The sequence below is a fragment of the Stegodyphus dumicola genome, chromosome X1 (genome assembly GCF_044657685.1).
Source record: "Stegodyphus dumicola isolate Sdum_Otavi_A_Nest chromosome X1, ASM4465768v1".
In the NCBI taxonomy this organism is placed as follows: domain Eukaryota; kingdom Metazoa; phylum Arthropoda; class Arachnida; order Araneae; family Eresidae; genus Stegodyphus; species Stegodyphus dumicola.
The window spans coordinates 189,610,404-189,632,798 of record NC_140780.1 but is presented as its reverse complement, the minus strand read 5'-3'; the positions used below and the strand labels follow the sequence as shown (position 1 = coordinate 189,632,798).

Here is a 22,395-nt window from a genome sequence, read left to right as displayed (position 1 = left end):
CCACTGCTCTATAGTCCAGGCTTTATGACTTAAACACCATCTTTTCCTGTTACGGGCATTAGCATCACTGATGAGTGGCTTCTCAATTGCAGCACGGCCAGCAATTCCCTGTTTATGAAGCTCCCTTCTAATTGTTTTGGTACTCACAGGGTTTGGTAACACAACATTCATTTCAGCAGTAACTTTTGCAGCTGTGGTCTTCTTATTTTTCGTCACAATTGCCCTTAATGATTGTCTGTCACAATCACCCAGGACACACTTTCGTCCGCGCTGTGATTTAGCAGATGATGTTTTTCCGCTTTTTAAATATGCGGAATAAATCTTCGATACAGTACCTCTTGAAACACTAAACACCTCGGCTACCTTGCTTACGGAAGCACCTACCATACGTGCTCCAACAATTTGCCCACGTTCGAAGTCTGTTAACTCTGACATAATGCAATGACAACCTCACATAACAGTACTTCAACAACAACTGAACTGTTTAGCACATTTACGAAGTTGTATAGGTGGCGTCAGTAGTCAAAAACACCAGCGCCACCTACATATTTCATTAAAATCAATCTTTCTTTTCAAACATGCATTTCACAAGGTGTTTCCATATTTTTGTCCATCCACTGTATATAAAGTACCTAGATCATTTAAAAATGAAATTAAAAATAGAAATTTAGAAGCGGGTAGATTATTTTAAACTCCTCAGTTCATTGCAGTATATGTAATATATTTTTGTAATATAAAAGAAAACTAAAGCAAGCAAAATTCAACCCAAATTGCAACTTTCAATAATTGCAATTTAGTGGACAACTAACAATATCTGTTGGCCAAAATGTAGACTAAAAGCCTAATACTGTATATAATTTATTTCAATGGTTAAACAAGGAAAAAAAGCAGGATGCACTCCTCAATAAAGGAAGCAAAACATATGCCCACAGAAATCGTGGGATGAGCAAATTTTGCTAAATTTGAGTTGCCTGTTGAAATCGCGGGATGATCGGCCAGAGGGTTAATACTGTTGTAAATTTTGGGTACACTGTATTTCCATGACATTTCAAAATGCCACTTTCACAATGTTGCATAAATAAAAAGTTCTTTCTAGATATCAACTTTTCTATTTATTATTTTCAGTTTGAAATGTCTTCTGTAATTTTAATGAAACTGATGAGAAAATATATTATTTTTTTTTTATAAAGATGAGAAAATATATTATTTTTTTTATCTTTTAAAGATTGGGCTATTTTGTATACATACTAATATATTTTAGAATACATTTATATTAATATAATATACATAATAGAATTTATAGAATGTACATACATATAGGTTTCTTCCCCCCCAGAAATACATTTATAGAATGACATACATAGGTTTGTTATAGGTTTCTCCCCCCCCCCAGTTTCTCGATTTAAAAATATTTCCTTTACATTTTTTAAACCTTAAAATTACCAGCTTTCATATTACAATGTTTATTTAAAAATGAATTCTGAAACAGCTTTTTTTATTCGTATCTTTATTTTCATTTCATTCTCTATTCTTTATAAAATCTGATTATTTAAAAAAAATTATGCAGAAAATCAAGAATATAGCTGGCAAAGTGATTATTTGAGATTTTCCGAAAATTGCAAATGTTGTAAAAAACTATACATATTACTTATGAAAAAATTTGATGATGCATAAAAAAAGAATTTGTGCTTAATGATTTGGTTTGGTTTATTTAATTATGGCAAAGCATTCAAGGGACACCTGCCTAAGGGGAGGAATGCCTTCATGGAGCACTTTATAAGGAGAACTGGATCACATACACATTATGTATGTGGAAAAAAACAAAAATGTCCATGCAGCCATCCAGTTCCATGGGATTTGAACTGCCAGTATTCAGCAACTTTACGACTTAGCCATTGTTAGGCCCTCAATTTTGTTTAATGTACCCTGTATTTCCAGAATTGTAGCTAGTTTGCAAATGTCTACACATTCATGTTACAAACCATGATTCTTGTCATGTAATACACTAAGGAAAGTTAATAACTGACAACGCAAAGCGACAGGGAGGCTTCCGCCCCAGCCATACGGAATTAAGTGCCAACCCCACCAAAACTAATTAAAACTTTTTAAATGTCTTTTATTTTTAATGTAAATTTCAGTTATAGCTAAAAGAATTACTGAATGCTAAAAATAATTTCTTCGTAAGGATGTTTGATTTAAATTTTTAATGTACTTGGTAAATAAAATGAATTCAATAGATCTCTTTGCTCTGTTGAATTCCAAGTATAACAACTTTCATGGGTTTTTATTATCTACGCACCATAAATACCATCAAAACATGAAACTACACAGAAAATTTAATAAATATAAGAAAAAGTAATTCCCATCTGTATACATTTAATAGCTTTTACTCAAAAAGTATTTTATATTGATTTCTGTCATTAAACATGATTATTCATGCACCACCATAATATTTGAGTCAAAGAAAGAATTCCTTGTTTGTTAAATTCAAATGAGGCATTTCACATGAGGATGGCTGAAAGATAATTCCCATTTGTACCTCTAGCATGCATTTAAAAAACATTATTTCTTAAGATAACGTGAACTTTGTAGACAACTGCTATTGTCCAGTGACAGCTCCTACTGACAAAGGTGTTTAGCAGTGTGTATTCATTTCTTTCTGAGGTAGTGTTATTAATTGTTTGCTTGCTGGCTACAATAATCTTCATTGGGGATGGGCACGAACCAGTTGCTCATCGATCATAAGAATCTTGGAACTCTGGTGCCCAATGCAAGTTTCAAAGTCTGTGAAATTAGTGGGACGGAACTTTTCATTAAAATTTCCATTCTTTCCAGACAGACATGCCCTGTGCTTATATGACTTTAGGGTATGCAAAAGGAAATGTATATGATGAATTACACATGTGTTAAAGCACATTTCTGAATGTCTGAATTACTCATACTGTCTTCTAAACCTGTACATGAAGCATGCATTTTCAAGCTTTGCCTTTTCTAGAGAAAGTTTCTGGATATTTGCTCTCAGGAATGTTCTCAAATGAAGAAATTTTGAATTCAGAAAATGAAGAATGAGAAAATTAATCTGAAGATGAAATGTTGGATACCACAAAAAAGTGGTGTAAGCGAGATAAGAATCAAATATCTCAACCATGTCTACGTTTTCTTATTGGAAATCCAAGAATTACAGTTCCTACCTAATAAATAAATGATACATTGAACTATTTCGAGTTATTTTTTTATAAGGATTTAACTGCTTTCATTGTCAAGGAAACAAACCAAATTATGTTCCATCTGTTTAACACAATAGGTTCCCTAGTTCGCAGACGGACTATGCAGAGTCTTACTTGAAAAATACAACTCTAAAAATACCTTTCAAAAGCAAAACTATGTACAGAAATGAAGGACTATGAAATTACGGACGAAAACATTAGAAGCAAAGTATTGGTTGAGAAAATCAATTCTGGAAAATCCATTTTTTTATGAAGTCAGTGCCTGAAACCAGATATTGTCTTATACTGAAATTTCTTCATTTTTTGAATTATCGAGACAAAATTTCCTGTTCACTTTCCTCCTAACTTAAAGAAATTTTGCGTTCTTTTTAAATTGCTGATAGAGAAATTCATCTCAATTTATGTTACAGTATGAGGCATAACACAGATGAATTCCTAATGTTATTCAAAGGGTGCTGTTGGAAAGATGGAAAATTTGGAAACGTTTACTTCTACCAAGTGGACAAGACTTGATGCTAAGTCTATCATGCTTTGCAAAAGCAGATAAAATTTACACAGGAAAAGACACCTGTTACTTTGAAATGTATGAAAACTATAGGGTAGCTACAAAAAGTGCCCTTTCTCTTCACGATAAACTCCTTGAAAAAGATTATTCATAACTGCCAATAACTTTTTGCATATCTCCTGAACCAGCAGAATTTTTAATTTCAAGGAAAACAATTATATAAATTATTTAATAATTATGTATGGAACAATTATATAAGACAGAAGAGGAATGCCAGCTGAATCAAAATCACAGATTATTACACAAAAGATATATCTGGCTGCTACAGTGGGAAAATACTGTTTTTCAAATGGATGGACAAGAAAATTATTATTGTGCATTATACATAAATGAACAAAATACATCAAAGCATTTCACTGCTAGAAAACCTGCTGTGGTTGTTGACTACAATCACGCAACAGGAGGAATTGATTTGGCGGACCAATGCTTACACCAATCCAATGAAGAAGTTCAATTACAAAATAAAAGCATATTTACAGAATGTCCTATATAGTCGGGCTAGCAGTCTTCAGCGAAAACATCCCTGCAAATAATTTTGACCCTACTTACTAAAATTACTTCACCTGCTTAAATGGGGGAAAAAAATCCAGAATGCTTAAAGTTGGAATCAATTTTATTACTTACAGTCATACTTTAGTTGCTTGGTGTTATATAATTTTTTAATTATGTAAGAGCATCTTCTCATACTGCTCACCCTATGCTATTTATATGCATAGAGACACAAGATACAAGCTTCCCATTGAACTGTGAAATGTCTCCCCCCCCAGTGATATGTGCCAAGTTACCTGGGTGTTGACACAAACTGTTGTGGTTTAACACAATAGTTCCCTAGTTCGCAGATGGGGGTATGCAGTGTAAGGCAGGAAATTTTGATCTGGATGACAAAATTTTTAGAGTGGTTTTTATTAGGAATACTTATCACTGCAGAATAAAATTCATTTTGTTTAGCTACCATTTAAGAGGTTAAATCTGTTTCATTCCGTTTTGCTGTATTTATGAAGAAATTTAATATTTCTTCTGATATACTGCACGAATTTCAATATGCCTTAGAGAAAATATGTGCCATTTACAGTCACATTTTACAGTTTGCACAACAGAAGAGTCTTTGTAGGATAAAGCTGCAATGTGAATGTATTAAAGGAACTTTAGAAGCTTTAATTAATGCATGTAAATTCTGTAGAATATTAAGCTTTAAACTTCCAGCTTGACAATTTTAGCCTCTTATTTTGGGGCAGCATAATTCAAAAACTTAAAAACATCCAGTTTAATTGCAACACAAAGGAAGCGTGTGCCAACTTTCCTCATCATAAACTAACTGAATGGAACATTGCAGGTTAAAAAAGTCCTTCGTTGTAGGATGCCTTATTAGAAAGATTAAGAGTTGGAATTTTCAGACATGATTACCTACCTTTTAAAAACAGGAAGACTCTCAACTTAATAAGCAATGTATGATGTCATGAGCATTTATTCAATTAAAAGGATGAATAAGTTGCTAGTGTTTTGCATAACAATTAACTTGCCCCCTTTCTGTAAAATTCCACGAATTTTTAAGAGTTGAGTTTTTTAGAAATTTTGATAAGAACTACAGAGATCAGTAGCAGCTGGAATGCAAGTCATGAATATTAACTTCTCCGCTTTCAGTATTAACCCTTCAATGCATCTTATATTTAATTCCATACAGACATCATTTTTGCTATAATATTTAATTGCAACCTTCCTTCCATCTGTTTGCTCCACTGTATCAAATTTGAAATACATAAGATGCTATTCATTATTCATAACAATCACTTTTAACAATAAATGGCAGGCTTAAATCACAATGCTTATTCTATTAAAGTTATTGCAGTTCACGTTACATGCAAGTCAAGTTTTTACAAACTACCTTAAACATGTTTTATCTCACTCCTGGTTTCATACCTTACATCTCAATGTATCTAACAGATAAAGTTAGTACTAAAACACATTAACACATATATTTCACTTCTTAGGTCCACTCTTGAATATGCTGCATCCCATATGGGCACCAGCTTCTTCTTCATCTAAGTTTCCTAAATCCTGATAAAAATAATTTTTGTATTTTCTCTATTGAGAGAAAAAACAAATACTTTTCAACTTATAAATTTATGTGGTTCTGTGATCAAACAGATTTCACATCTGAAGTACCTAGGATTAACTCTAGATGCAGAATTCAAATTTTTATGACACCTTAAACAAATCTCTAGGAAAACCTTAAAAAGGCTAAATATTCTGAAAAGATTATGTGATACATCTTGGGGATCAAGATCAAAGACTCTTCTTAACACATATACTTCACTTATTAGGCCACTCTTGAATATGAAGCACTCGCAGGGGCACCAACTTCATCTTCTGTAAAGAAAAAGATAGTGTTCAATACAGGGCCTCCAAAATCATCATTGGAGCTGTTTCATCCACAAACAACATTAAAGCAGAACTGAGTGTGACCTAATCTCCTTAGAGAAATAGAAGAAAATTAGGCACCATCAAATTCACAAACAAAAAAACATTTAAAGCATGGAGTGGAAAAAAATAGATTGAAAAGTCCTCCACTTTACAAATGGACCAGAAAATTGGTAGAGAAACTGGCTTAGAGCAAGAAGCTATTGACATAAAGAACCTCCCCTTTCCCTCAGTCCTCCTCTACATGCAATTATCAATTTAAATCTCTTCATTCATGCACTAAAAAAGAATAAGCTGCACTATTTAAAGAGTAAGGCACCTAGACAATGAGCTTACAAACTCAGCTCATAACCTAACAACTGCCTACACAGATGGTTCCTCGGACACTGAGCTGAATAAAGGCACTTGAAGAAACCAGCGGACTGTGCCTGGGCAATGTGGACGACTAACACACTCAAAAACAGAATAGCCCTTGATAAAATAGAGAAAATCTCAGGACACTGCCTAAGCAGAAACAACCGTGGATAATATTATAATGTTTCAAAAGTTCAGAACTTAAAGCAGATAACCAGAATAATGCTTGGTGCTTTGCAGTTAACAATATGTAAAAACTGTTATTAGTTTATAATATTCAACCTTGTTACTCTGGAGTCTTCCCCGCCGTGATGGTATATAATTCCGTTTGGTTCATGTCCGTGGTCGGAAGCCATCATAGCGGTGCACTCATTCACTAATAATGTATTCTTTGTGCTTGAATTCAGTTGTAACAAAATTATATATTAAAGAACATTACACACTAGTAAATCAAAAGAAAAAAGAATAGCATTTAAGAGGAAAAAAAGCAACCTTGAACCTCTACAAGCAAGTTGAATACCATATAAAAAATCCAAATATTGAAAATAATACGTTGGTCAATTTTTACTGCATGGAAATCATCAAACTTTTTGTGTTTTATTTTTCATACCAAATAAATTTTTTTTCTGAATATAATTATGAAAAGTGGGAGATGATCTAAAAAGTTAGATTTTTGTGATTTTTACAGAATTCACATAGTTAAATTTTAAAATGCCAAAACAAGAACATCAGCATCACTTAAAACACTGCTGTATTTCAATGTTTATGAGTGACAATAAGGGAAGGCGGAAAGAGGCCACATGAAGACTTTTGTGGAAATTGTGTATTTTTTTATGTTTACACATAGGCTTCTATCACGACGGTGTATTTTTCATGTGTATACATGGGATTCTATCATGACAAAATTAATCTTTTTTTTTTTTTTTTTTAAATTTAGAAATCATGCAGATTAAATGAACATTATAGTATTAACTTAAAAATGAAGCCAAGCACCATTAGTGTTCTTGGTCACACATTAGAGAAACATATCTTTAACACATTATATCATGAATAAATAGCATCTTGTTTTTAATTAGATACATTTTACCAATATTTTGAATTCATAAACATTACTCAAATCTAGAGAACAATTTCGAAACATCTTTTTTATAACACAAAATTTGATTATATAATAGAAAGTTCCTAAAAAATTGCCATTCAATACACATGAATGAAAAAAGAAATTAAAAAATCTTACCAAGAAGTTCACATCATCAAAGCCATTTATAATTAGAATATTTTCATACTGAGGTAATCCAATATGAGAAAGCCACTGCTCAATAGTATTAAACGAAAATGAATTTCGAGAACAGCTTGAACCTATTAAAATAAAGGCTTTTTATATAAAAATAATAATACAAAAAAGAAATCTTAATAATAAATACTGACTTAAAAAATACATAAAATTATTAACTCTTTCTTCATAATTTTCTTCTATCACACAAACCTTTAAAATTGTTTGAACTTATGAATCAAATTTTTTATACATAACAACAGATGTGATCGCTTCATGTAACGATAGAACCTGAATTTAAGTTAACAAGTACATCCAGAAATAAAAATTAAAAAATACACTAGACCTCCTACCTTATGAGGATGGCGCTCAATGATCGCTCCAGTAAAGATAACGAATTTTAAAATGCAAGTTAATTTTTTATTTATCAATTACTTTATTTTTTAACATTATAAGTGTTTTATTACTCTACCGACAGGAGCCAATTCATTTAGGCACTATCAGTTTGAAATACCATCTCGGCCGTTTTTCTAGTATTCTTTTATTAGTGGTTTGGCTGCCTTTATATGTTTTCATCTTCTTTCTTTTTCAAGGCCATTTCTCCATTCAAACAAAAATAATATGAATCCTGATTAACATAGCATTGTTAGTATTTATCTCATCTTATGTTAGTAAATACTATATATACAGGTATTTCCAGACTTTTTGCCTGTTACATTCCTCTTCGCCTGACCTGATGAGTTGAGCATGATTTATGTGTGCCATGACGCCTTTGATCTATTTCAGTAGAAGTCCGTAAAAAGTGCATTGAGTGTGATGTTTATGGAGAGAACAACCACATGCAACACCACATTTTTGCTAACATTCTCTTAATGCTGAATAACACTTAAATGCTTTAAGTGCCTTTGGTACCCCCAAATTGAGGAAATTACTGATTTTTCAATTTTTTTGCTAAAACACATTTTAACCCTTTCCGCCACAGTGTGGGCAATCCCAAAAAGGTACAGCGTCTGGGGATTGCCAAAAAATTCCCTCTGTACACACAGAAAAATTGAATGGAAAAGGTTTTCATAGGTTACTTCTAACCTTCTTTATTTACACTAGATGATGGATGAACACAAACCAGTTCACACATTTTAGCCATGTTTAGTTTTTAAAGACCCTCATTTTTCAAAGAATTCTTCCATATTTTTTTTAAGACATAAAAGCAATTGTTTGAAAAGAAATTTCTATATTATTTTCTTGGGTGTATATTGATCTCTTTAGTCTATATTATTTTAATTTTTTTACCTAGAAATTCTGCCTAAAATTGAACAACGAACATCTGGTGTGACCAGAGTGGGATCACTGAAACACCAGGACCAGAACAACAACTGTATCTTTGTTTCACGGCAGTAATTTCTTCCATGAGCTCATTTATAATAGTAAGGTGGGTGCACATCTGTGCTTCATTTCCTGTTTTTGTCCCCTTTTTTTGTCTGTTTGTTCTTTTTTGGCAGGGGGGGGAAATTGTTGGGGTGTTTTTTTGAAGATCAGAAGTAATTTTTCAGTTAGCTCTATGTTTAACAGTTTTGAGTTGTAGATATTTATTTAATTTTATACTTTGTATTTTCTTAATTATAGATACAACATTAGTTTATTTTTTCCTGATTTTTAATTATTTTGCAAATGGATCGGAGAGGACTGACTATTTCTGAAGCACTGAAAGTGCTAAATGAATTGCCTTCAGATAGTGAATCCAATACAGATCCTGGTACAGGTGCAAAATATGCAATGTTGGGTAGTGCTTTTCTAAAGGTGGTGTCACTTGCTCTGAAAAGTATGTTCGTGAAAAAAAAAAAGTGTAAATATGAAATCATATACCCAAGTTAACTTTTTTCATTTATACGCATGTAATCATCATATAACCAAAAACAGCTTTTTTTGAGGTGTAGAGTAGCAGGCCTCCTCATGGTGCACTCTGGGGAATGCTAAATCTACTACAGTAATCAGAAACTAGGGTTTTTTTAATTGTAGAAACATTTTTCACTCTACTTCAGCAGTGCTCACTTCAGCCCAGTTTTTGAAGCTCTATTCATTCAGTAAGCCTGCTTCAGGCATACCCAATTATGGTAAGTGTAATCTTTACAAAATTTTACCTGTATACTCCTCTAGGCCTAATTACACTGCCTACCATTTTCTTGTTGAAATTCCAACTTTAAAAGGTAGCATGCCAAAAAGGGTCAATACCCTTACTTCACTGAAGAGAAACTCTGAAACGATCTGACGATAATAAATGGCATAAAAAGGCTTTTAAAAATTTTGACAGCCTTTTAAATGACATACCCCCCCTTAATGTTTATTTTTTTAACCTCTTAATTGTTTTAACAACTTTTTTAAAATTAGTGTAAAAGAAGAGGAATGTAATTAAATACAACTGCAACTATCAAACTCTGTTTATATGTATAAACTGATTTATTTAAATACTAAGTCAGGGAAAAAAAAAAAAATTTTTTTTTTTCCTAATTTGAACTGGCTGGTTTATGTATGTATATATATTTAAATCAGCAAATATTTCGATGTATATTATCAGTCAATTTTGCTGTGCTTCAAAATTTTAATTATTTGTAATAAGATATGAACAGAAAGAGGCAGCGTAATGAAAGTGATTAAGTTCCTGACGGTAGCATTATTAAAAAATTGTGCTGATACGAACATTAAATTCTTTAATTAATTTGAAATGCAATTTATATACGAGACCAAATAGCTAAAAGAAGAGAAGAAATCATATATGTTGCTCAACGATTTTAAATAAAATGCTTTCTCAGTTCAAATTTCAAATTTTCCTTTTCAAAAAAAAAAAAAAAAAGATTCTAAATGTTTTAATAGTGAGTATAAAATTTAATTTAATAATAATTTTAAAAATATATTATAATTCATATATTAAAAGTGTTTTGAATGTGTTTTACAAAACAGAAACAGGTAAAGAAAAATTCTACTTGCATTTTAGGGTTTTTTTTATTTAGGGTTTTTAAGTATTTCTAGCCAGAAACGGTTTTAAATAAAAGCTTATAATTTATGTTTATATTAATCAATTGAACAGTACTAGGTTTTATCATATATACAGTCAAAAGTCGTTAATCCGGACTCGTCGGGACTTCGGCAATTCTGGATTATCGATTTTTCCGGATTATAGATCATCAGTTTAAATATGGTAAGATGGAATGCAGAAATTACAAAATTAAAAATATGAAACCATAATTTATGAAATAAAGAGCAAGTATGATCTAAAGGGTATCAAAATTTACAAAAAGAAAAAACTTAATATTTATTTTTTTACTTTATTAAACATTTCTTTCAATGTAAGTTGTTTATGTTGCTTCGTTTCATGTGATAATACTTTCTCTTTAATTCTATTAAACAGACATAATTTCTTGTTAAGTTACAAAGTTCCGCTGTTCAAGTCCTATGTGCTTTTACTTTTTTTTTCTCAGAAAATTTATTCATTAATTGCAAAATCAATCCTTAAAAGTTATTAAGCATATTCTAACAAATTAAATTAAAAAAAAGGTGGGAGGCATTGAAAATTGTAGGAGAAAAAAAACATTTTAATTATTAATTTTTCTACAAAAAATTTTAATTAAAAAAACTACATTTTTTTCCCAAGCTTAAAATTTTTTTATTTACTACAAAATTTTTTCCCAAGCTTAAAATCATTTTCTCACAAAACTATTTAATAATATTCATAAAAAAACAGATAAAAGTTCAAAAGGTACCAAGTCCTAATATGGATGTAGCTAATGTAGCTGAAGTTCAATAATAACATTTTAAAGAAATTTGAAAGAAATTCATGACCATGTAGGCAGTTTACATTCTTTTCAAGCTCCTTTTCTCAGGTCGCATTTTTTCGACGAATTCTTTTACTGAAAGCCCTTAAACTTACACAAAAATGGACTAAATTATTTAATATTTTTACTGCTTGCCTGCTTACAGAAACAAGGACGAGTTTTGCAAAATTCCACTTTGTGACACAGCAACAATTTAATAATGTGCAGTTCCCCATTGACAGCACAATCACTATGAAAACAGCTCTGTGATTGGTTTTTTTTTTTCTTCCACAGATGTAACAGATTTAGCAGCCTGGCCACTATGATGGATCAATCTGCAAATTTTTTTGGCATCTTGTCCTAACAACACTAACATGAAATAAATTAGATTTCATGCAAATAAAAACAGCAGTACAACAATAACATGAAATAAATTAGATTTCATGCAAATAAAAACAGCAGTACGTTACAGTTAATATATACAGGCATACAGTGTCACTGAATATGAGCATTTTGAACTGCATATGAAATACAGCTATTTTTATTATGTTGTGTTGTCTAATTTTAGCACTTCCTTTTGCATAGTCATCTTTTCCGTATTCTTTTTTAAATCTTACCATAGGAAACTTTTTAGTATTACTTATGCAATGCTGTACAACAATTCATTTCTCCCCTTTTATGTATGAGACTGCCCAATTGGCCTCAAAAAGTGAAATCCTATCCTCATGTTATTTCATAATGCACAGCCATGGAAGGGCTTCCAACATAAAAAAAATAATAAAATTTTGCAGTTCTCAATATACAGTGTTTGTACAATTTCTACTTTGGCACATCCATACCATATGAAAAGAAACTCTCCTGGACACAAATACATTTTAGTAAAATGTACTATTCTCTAATCTACATGGATGGTGCTCAAAGACTGTTACATTTACTTTGGCACACTCTATATAAAAAGAAACTCTCCTGGACACAAATACATTGCAGTTAAACATACTATTCTCTAATTTACATGGACGGTACTAAAACATTGTTATGTACCTGTTATTTGGACACTAATGAAATTATAAAAAAGAGGGAAAGCATGCCCAAATAACTATTATCAAATGCACTTAAAAGTACTCGCACAAATCTTCACCAGAATTAAACTGCCAGAAACATGCAAGCACATTTTAATCCAAAAACTATTCCAAGGTCTCTTTTTTTTAATCACACATATTATGTATTTATGGGGTTAAGTTTTCTGTCATCACAAATATTGTCCGTGCAAACAGTTCACGTTGGCATGTTTAATCATATTTTGTCAAATGATTTTTTGCATTTCAAAGAAAGAGACTTGTTTTAGAATACTGTGTTGTGAAATTTGTAAAAAAATATCGTTATAATCAAATATAAGGTGAAATGGAACTATAACGCTACCAGATTAGAACCATCATTTAATTCCACTTCTGTTGCAAAAAGTCAGAAGACTGCTTTGGCCGGCTTACTGATGTTGATGAGGCATTCTTGAAGAACTTGTGGAAGAAGATCAGCATCTAACTAGTGGGGGGGGCTGGCTAAGGAGTTAGACATTAGTGCCATGTCCATTGCATCTCATAAACTTGATGTATATGTTCAGTCACTGGGTGCCGCATGAGCTGACTCAAGCATATTAGGACAGATGTGTTCGGGCCTGCAATAATCTGCTTAAATATCAACACAAGGGCAAAAATCTGGATTGGATTGTCACTTGTGATGAAAAGTGGATTTACTTCAACAACACAGGCCAAAATGTGTGTTGACCTGTGCCTTGTGAACCTGTCGGCAGCATCGCAAGTGCAATTTGACTAGCAAAAAGATCATGCTTTGTATCTGGTGGAATAGCCATGGCATTATCCACAAAGGGTATCTGGAAAAAAGTAAAACCCTCAAAAATAAGGTGTACAGCAAGATGCTAGCCCATTTTGATGCTGGAATGAAGGAAAAACGTCAAACGGAGCTCCGGCACAAAAAAGAAATGTTTCATCAAGATAATGTATGAGCACATGTGTCTGCATTCACCGGCTGGACTCTGCTGACTCGAATGGGATCTATTGCACACCCACCGCATTGCCACGACATCGGTCCTTCAGACTTCTACCTTTTCTTACACCTATCTTGCTGGTGCTACCTTCCATTCTGCACAGGACATCCAAAATGAAGGTGATCTGTTTTTGGATTCCCAACCACCAAGTTTTGGGGCTGAAGGCTTTGGAAAACTAAAAAAAAGTTGGGAGAATATCATAGATTTGGGTGGTGATTACTACCCACACTTAAGGTACTGCTTTCATACTTCTTTTCTAACTTTATTAAGAACTTTTTTGATGGAAAACTTTCATTACAACCAGACATACTACAGACAATGAAAGAATTACAAACAGGAAACCTAACTGAGCAATTAAGAATTTTTGTGCAACACTTTCTATCATGACAGGTATTACCTACACAGCACATTAACTAAGTAGACATATATCCCAGATATTGTGTTCCACTGCAGAAAAAATATCAAAAATGAAATGAAAAAAAAAAAAAAACATCTGTTAAATGCTGGAAAGTCGAAAGATCTTTCTATATTTAACGCTAAGCATTAAGAATATCTTATAGTGTCAAGAATGTTAACAATCCCAAACCTCCCAAAAAAATTAAAAGCTACAGGCATGAAACTTATCAAGCATGGTTTATGCATATCTTTCACCAAAAAAAATTCAAGAAATAGTTGAAGATATTTCAGAATCTTCCAAGATTTGAGACATAGGTGAGTTTAAGGATAATACATTTTACAAAATCTATGGATTTATCTAAAATCTTCTGGTTTATTACCATTTTAGAAACTTTACTGTCTTATGTTGCACCCAAAAGTTACAAATTTATCTAATGATCACAGATAACTACTCAATTTCAAGCCAGATTTAATGTGGAAACTAATGTACTGCATTTTCTTTATATACTGCAAATTTGCAAATAGTTTTCAAGTAAGCTACATGAGTATGATAATTTAAATACAGAGGATATTGTTTATCATTTACATTAACTTTCAATTCTAATTTATTAGCTGATGTAATTTATTAATCAAAATTCATAAATTCTATACATATGAAATTATGACAGTAGTTATAATGTGTGAAACTATTTGTAATTAATATTTATTCCTTTTACAAAAACTGTAACAACTTTTAAAATATTTGGTCTATTTTATTGTTGGATATGGTGAAATGTTTACAAAATGGGACAGGTAATCAATTAAAATAATGATATAAAGCAACATTCTTAACATAATCAACCTGTTTATAAAGTACATACAGAAATGCATTGAAACTTCCCATTATGAGCACTTTTTAAGTTAAAAGCTATGAATTACAGAGATTTAATTTTAAGTAATTACATGACTAATTAATATACTTAAAAAATATATATTAGATGACTATTTAATATACTTAAAACTTCTCAAAAACCTTATTTCAATTCTTTTAAAAAAAATTGTTACTTTTCCGTTTTGCTGGCGCAAATCTCCCCAAGCAGACTTTATTGGCGAAAACACACAGTATACATACAAAAAAATGTTAACAAATGTTAGTTCTAAGAATTTTTTAATATCATTTAAAATATTGTAAAACGACAATTTAAGAATTTACTATGCTTTCATGGTACAACATCTTGATTCGCTGGTCTATATCACGTGACCCCAAGTGATCTCATCTCACGTAAACTACGCTACAAAAATCTAATTCTCTCAGTAATTATCTACATTAATTTCAAGTTAAATCTTAACATGGAATAGTGGTTTAAATGCAAGAATCATTTTAATTCGTACGAATAGCTTACTCAAAAATTATGTAAAACCGCAGTGCTTTAACCCAACTTTGCATTTTCAATATTTTCGCCCTCGGCTGAGTGGTGTTATTGCATCCTATTTGACTTAATTACCATGAATGGCTTTTATGGCATAAAATTGAACTATCTGGTAAAAATTCTATGTAATTGTATGCCAGTATTGAAAGAAACAATCAATCGCCAGTATTGAAAGAAACAATCAATCTGATAAAAAATGGCTGCGACTTGTTTTGAAAATGAGGCATAAAAGGTTACCAGCGAGGATATTCCGTTTGGCATCAATTGTACCATTTTTGGAGACTTTATTGCCTGTGCCAGCAAAATGAAAAATTACCAAAAAATCTACTTCAAAAAATCTTAGAAGGTATAAGATGTTATTTTAAAGGTATATGATGTCAAAAACCTTAATTTTCACAGGTTTTACTTTCATTCATAATATACACACTTTTATAATTTCTCAAAATTTCGTTTCATGAATCTGATAACCATTTATTATTTTGAAGTGCTGATTATTTATTATTTTGAAGTATGGGGAAAAGCTTTGTAAACTGTAGTGGTCTGATGTGATATCAAATGACTAAAAATTTTAAAATATTATACATCATAAATTCCCTCCACTCAATTCATTTCAAATGGTTTCAATGAAACATTTATTAATATCCTGTGTTTTGCTGAGCAAGCACTTGGTAGTTTCTCACACAGATCTTTCAAACTGGTTTCATTTTAAGTAATATTTCCAAAGAGCTCAATGTCATTATTTTTTGCTAAAATTATTAATATTAACCCTTAAATGCACGAATTTTTATTTTTAAATTCAAAAATGCATTAGAATTGATATCAACTAAAACAGGAAAAATAAATAATAATAAACTAAACGAAGTTTTATTGCAATTTTTTAAAATTATTAATTTTCACAAAAAATATGACAGGTGCATGTGCATTAATAATTTTATGTAATAATACATATCGTACAAACTTATTCAATTAATTTTAAAACTTTTGAATACATTAAAATAACAACAAACACAAAATAAAAAAATTGTAAACACAAATTATGTCCACACCATTAGTGGTGCAATCACAGCAAAACCTTCAAAACTATATACATAAACAGTACATATAAGTATAACACTATGCAAAAAGGTAAAATTTGTGTTGTGATTTGCTTTACATGACTAAATATGAGTATGTTGCCAAATTGCAACTACATGCATTTAAGGGTTAAAGTGACTTTCCATTTCACTTTCAGTTTCATTCTAGGCTACAGTAAAACTTTAAAATATCATAACGTGAGGCAAAATTATTTGATTTGAGAGAAATTTTTAGCAGAAAATGATCTTCAAGTTGTTTTACGATATGTATTATTACATAATAAGCAGAACAGAATAACAGAAATTTTTAGCAGAAAATGATCTTCAAGTTGTTTTACTAAGAACTCTAAATTTCTATTTTAAACAATTTTAAAATTCATAAAGCAACATTCCACCTTCAGTGCCACACAAATTTTATTTGAAGCAAAACTAACCTTAGAGCTACCAGGAAAGGCGGAATGACTGACTTTTTAGGAAATTATTCTAGCTGATAAAAAAGTTTTAGAAAGTAATGTAACTAAATTTGGGTATATACTGTTGTTTTATTTACTTCATTGTAAAACACTGCAAATATTTTTTGATTGCCTTATTATCATTTCTCCCTTGTATGTTATGCAGCTAGAAGGCAAACACCCATAAATGAGCATATAAGTTTACTTTATAGTATATTTTGTTTCAGTATGCAGGTAAGCCACGTATAACACAGTAGATAGGTTCCTAGAAAATACCGTGTTGTATGAGACCCAGAGCCAGTATAAAAAGGGGCGGTTACATTCCGAAAACTTATCAAAAGCAAATATTTTTTTTTAATCCTACATAAACAACACAAAAAATATTACATATTTTAATTTAATTCAACTTTAGTTTAATAAATTTCTTCATTGTTACTGCTCAGTATAATAAATCGAAAATGTTTTTTTCGGTAGAATGAGATCGCTTTCATTTTCAGAATTTCTTCATTTAAAGTTCTGCATTTTCTTCCCCTCTTTAAAAATTCTGATTTTTTTACCTTGCTTACTAGTTCTGACCGGGTCAATGTAAATTTCTGGATATGGAGGTAGACAGTTTTGCAACTCCCTTTTGAATTTTCGGCTTATTTCAGCAGAAAGGTCTGCAGTCGAGAAAAATGATTAGAGATTTCAACTATGTTTAGGCCTTCTTTTAAATGTTTTTTTTTTTTAATATTAAATTATTAACTCCACAATCTTCATTAGTGCTAGTGTCCTCAGAATCGATTTAATTTATGGCTTTGGATGCCATTTCCATCAAATCTGCTTTGTCAATTTTTTCTTCCGCTAATAAATCTTGAACGTCCTCAATAGCCATGTTGACAAAACCTTCATCTCCGATTGATTTAGCACGTTCTAATAAGCTACCAACTTCCTTTTCTGACAATTAACACACGTTTTCTATTTCAAATGAAGAGGGCCATATCTTCTTCTAACATTTAACATTGATGCTTTCGGCTCTTTCAGAGACAAAGATACAATGTTGATACAGTGCTGTCCTGTATTCAAAGCTTCAATAAGATTAAATGATTTTGAATCGGTTACATCTAAAATTAACTGTAATGCTCTTCTTATGTAATATGTTTTACAGGTATAAATAATATTTTGATCCAATGGTTGGAGTAATGAAGTAGCGTGAGGTGGTAGGAATAGTATTTTGACGCTGGAATCATTCAAATCTTGTGGGGTGACATAGAGCATTATGTAATAGTAATAGCACCTTGAAGCTCAAATTTTTCTCCCTTAAATAACGTTAAGCGTCTGGCACAAAACAATTTAAATGCCAATCTTTAGCTTCATAATCAACGTCCTAGTAGCTTCCTTCACAATGAGCCAATGCAGATTCTCGTTGAATTCTTATGCTACAAATTGCAAGCTTTTTCAAATTTTCGAACCAACCTTTACTTGACACAAAATCTGGATTAACAGATGATTCTCCATGTTCTTTAAGGTGCTTGAAAATTTTGAGTGCTTATCACTTAATGATATTAAAACCCAATGGAATTCTTTTTTGGCAGCTATCATCAATCCAAATGCTGAATGCCTTTTCCATCTTCTCAATTACTAGCGCTAGGGGCGAACTGCATGTTTTGTGGATGTCAAAAATCCTGCAGCAACTGCACTTATTTCTTTTTATTTTTCTTAATAGTCCGGACTGTTACGTCATTCAAATTAAAAGTTTTTCCAACGTGAGACGTGTTTTCTCCTTTTAAAAGACGGTCGAAAATTTGCATCTTTACTTCTAAAGAAATGAATTTCCTCTTAAACGTTGTTGTTTTATCTTTATTGGACATGTTTTGGGACTGAAACTTAATGTCTTAAAGACGAAAAAGTTATTCTTTGACACACCGAGGCTAGACGCAGACTGCTGATTAGCAGCAGGAGAAACTTTTTTTTCAGGCCGCGGAGATGAAAATTCAAATTTTGGAAGCCAAACATGCAGGTTGTGCACTTTAGAGCACTTATTGTGACATAATGTTGTTCACGTTCTGCAATAGTAAGGTTTCTTTGTTATCTGGTAACTGTGCTTTCCTGAGACTGGGTATTTTTTCTTTTATGCTATTTGGCTCTGAATGCCATGCAAGGAAACAATTTTTCTCCGTTACTGATAAGAATTCAACTGTTGCTCTCCAACACATGGCTCATCACCCTGAGGACATTTTTTCTTATGGGTACCGAATCTTGGAAGACTACTGGCAGAACTTACGAAACAAGGATTCTTATGTGTTAAATTACTCTATATGGGTGCTTTGCTCAGTATGGAAAATCTTCATGCAGAGTTCGTTAAAATTTCTTCGGATTGCTTGGGCAATTTTCTTCTCGTGTTAGACCGTGCTATAGGAGGGTCCGCGCAATTTATGAATCGTGTCATAGTGAAACTGTGTTACAGGATACCGTGTTGTAGGGAGGGCTACCTGCACATTGCTAAAATTTTCTATTGAATCTGGTGACATTTCAAACGTAGCACATTCAAACACATTTCAAATGTCTGTCTTTCCCAGAGATCTGGCGGTACAATGCAGACAATCTGCTTAAAGATCTATTCTAATATGCTACATATATAATAAACAAACAAAATAAAAATTCAGGTGCCTTCTCATTTTCATAATGATTCACTAAATGAATGGCGCTAGTCAAAGCATGAAATGCACTTTTTTGCAAGATTATGATATACTGCTGGAGAATTGGGAGCAGTTAATTTCTACATAAAGACATTACACATCACTCAACAATATATCTATGGTAGCATTAGTACAAATAAACCATAAAAATTAGATATTTATGTACAAGATGTGGCTATTAATTTCCAGGACTGCTCTAATAACACCAGAACAGATGATGTGAAAAACATAACCTTTTAATATGTTTCAAAGTAATTCCATCTGCCGTAATACACTTCTGTGCTCAGCTGAATAAGTTGTGGAAACGACTTTTAAAATCCTCTTTCGGAAAGCTCATCAATGTTGACGTGACGCTGCATGACAATGCCCGCCCCCCATCCCCCACATTGCGTTCCCAGTGAAGAGGTTTTTGGTTAAGCATGAGGTCGTGGAGCTGCATCATCTGCCATACTCTGCTGACTTGGCCTCCAGACTTTTTTCTTCTTTCCCAATCAAAGGAACATGCTTTGTGGATGTTGAAGACATCAACAAGAACGTGACATCGATATTGAAGAGCCTTCCGAAAGAGGACTTTAAAAGTTGTTTCCACAACTTATACAGCCAAGCACAGAAGTGTATTACGGCAGATGCGGATTACTTCAAAACATTAAAAGGTTATGTTTTTCACATCATCTGTTCTGGTGTTATTAGAGCAGGCCTGGAAATTAATAGCCACACCTTGTATTATTACAACCACCTTAGAAAAAAAAAAGCCAAATTTGCAGAATACGCCAAATTCTGGCAACTGTGTGCATAAACATTCTTCAGGCAACCATGCTCTTAAGACTTCCTCAGTCAAGCAATTTTGCCATTTTCATATGCATTCTCTTTGTTGTATTCAAAGTTCCAATGGTGTTTACAGACAAACTGTGATATTTTTTGCCCTCAATTTTGTTTTAAAATATTGTTTGTGGAATTTACCAGCAATAGAAAAAAATTGCAGTAAAAAATCAGCAAGAATACATTATTTTACTGCATCACTAAAGGGAATAATGATGGGATGGGTTTGCTAGATAGCTGATGCAAAATGTCATGCTTATGGAAATTTCTGATGTTTTTATAAGTGCATAGATATGCATATCTGTATATGGGTAGAACAGTACTAAAAAATTAGAGGAGGGCTTTGTGGAAAACATATTTTAATTTTTAATACATCACATAATACTTATTTAATAACTAAATATTGAATTTTATTTTTCTTTTGATATGCTGGTAATGTTTGTCTATTTACAATAAACATCAAAAGTTTAGGATTTTTTTTCAAATCTTAAAAATCACTAGGTTGCACCCAATAACTGTTTCCCTTTTCATATGCAAGACTGCCAAATTGTGCCAAAATGGTTGCGTTAATAAGTTAAAAAAACTGACAGAAACAGATCACATTTAGAACTGCCACACAATTAATTCATGGTTGATAATTCTTTCTGGAAAACTTAATTGCAATAGTAAAGCACAAATCTTTACTTGCAAGGTTACTACAGTCAAAAAGAGTTAATCCAGACTCGTCGGGACTTCGGCGATTCCGGATTATCGATTTTTCCGGATTATAGATAATCAATTTAAATCTGGTAAGATGGCATGCAGAATTTACAAAATTAAAAATATGAAACTGTAATTTATGAAATAAAGAACAATTATGATCTAAAGGGTATCAAAATTTACAAAAAGAAAAAGCTTAATATTTATTTGTTTACTTTATTAGACATTTCTTTCGATGTAAGTTGTTTAAGTTGCTTCGTTTCATGTGATAATACTTTCTCTTTAATTCTATTAAACAGACATAATTTCTTGTTTAGTTACAAAGTTCCGCTGTTCAAGTCCTATAATTGCTGTGTCGAGAATAAGGACTTGTCAATCGAAATTTTTTCGTTTTCAATAACCTCTGTGTCACTTCACTATCGGAAGCAAATTATAATGACGAGGAACTTGATTTAAATCATATCAAAGATGGAGTACATCGAGATGAAATATTACATTTAGTAAGGAATTATAAGCCAAATAAAATAAAAACATCTGCAATTATAAGTCAAATAAAATAAAAACATCTGCCCTGAAGATAAGGATAGTGCTGACAGATCAACTTCCAATTCATTGCACAACGCTGCGTTCCCCCCATACGCTTTGTTAAACAGAAAAACAGCAACCAGATTTAATTTCATAATAGTTAAAATAAGATTAATAGCTCTTGTAAGGACTTGTAACTACCAAGAAATACACAACTGGCCTCATCCTCACTCAAAATATTAAATCTATATTTATTTTTTCTTAATTTACAAAAACACAGTTCCCTCTAGCATTTAATCTGACGCAACTCTCAAACTCGGATTCCCTAAATGCTGGTATTCCATTAATTGAAATAATATTCCTTTGCATGACACATTAAGCTGTAAATATAAATAAGAGAAAGAGATTTGCCTTCTGTTTCACTCTGCTTAATAAAAATGCCACAAATCAAATCATGAATTATGCTCATTATATATCTATATCTATCAGATGCAGACAGACATGTGCTGACAGATCAGTTTGCACTGGTTTAGATGCCTATGTGAAAGCATGAGGCTATTATACCATTTTCACCCAGTATTGGGAAATACACAATTTAGATACAACTACATAAAGCTGCTGCTTTTCATACAAAACTTT

The 22,395-nt window shown here is 31.8% G+C and overlaps 1 protein-coding gene across 2 annotated transcripts in view; it reads right to left on the bottom strand.

The window, feature by feature from the left end:
- Positions 1-22,395, bottom strand: part of LOC118187911 (ankyrin repeat and SAM domain-containing protein 1A-like) — a 411,400-nt gene that overhangs the window by 65,000 nt on the left and 324,005 nt on the right. For both annotated transcript variants that reach the window (XM_085807269.1, XM_085807270.1), the window contains one exon: positions 7,802-7,923. In XM_085807269.1, the coding sequence (XP_085663395.1) occupies positions 7,802-7,923 (122 nt within the window). The remainder of the gene's footprint in view (positions 1-7,801; positions 7,924-22,395) is intronic.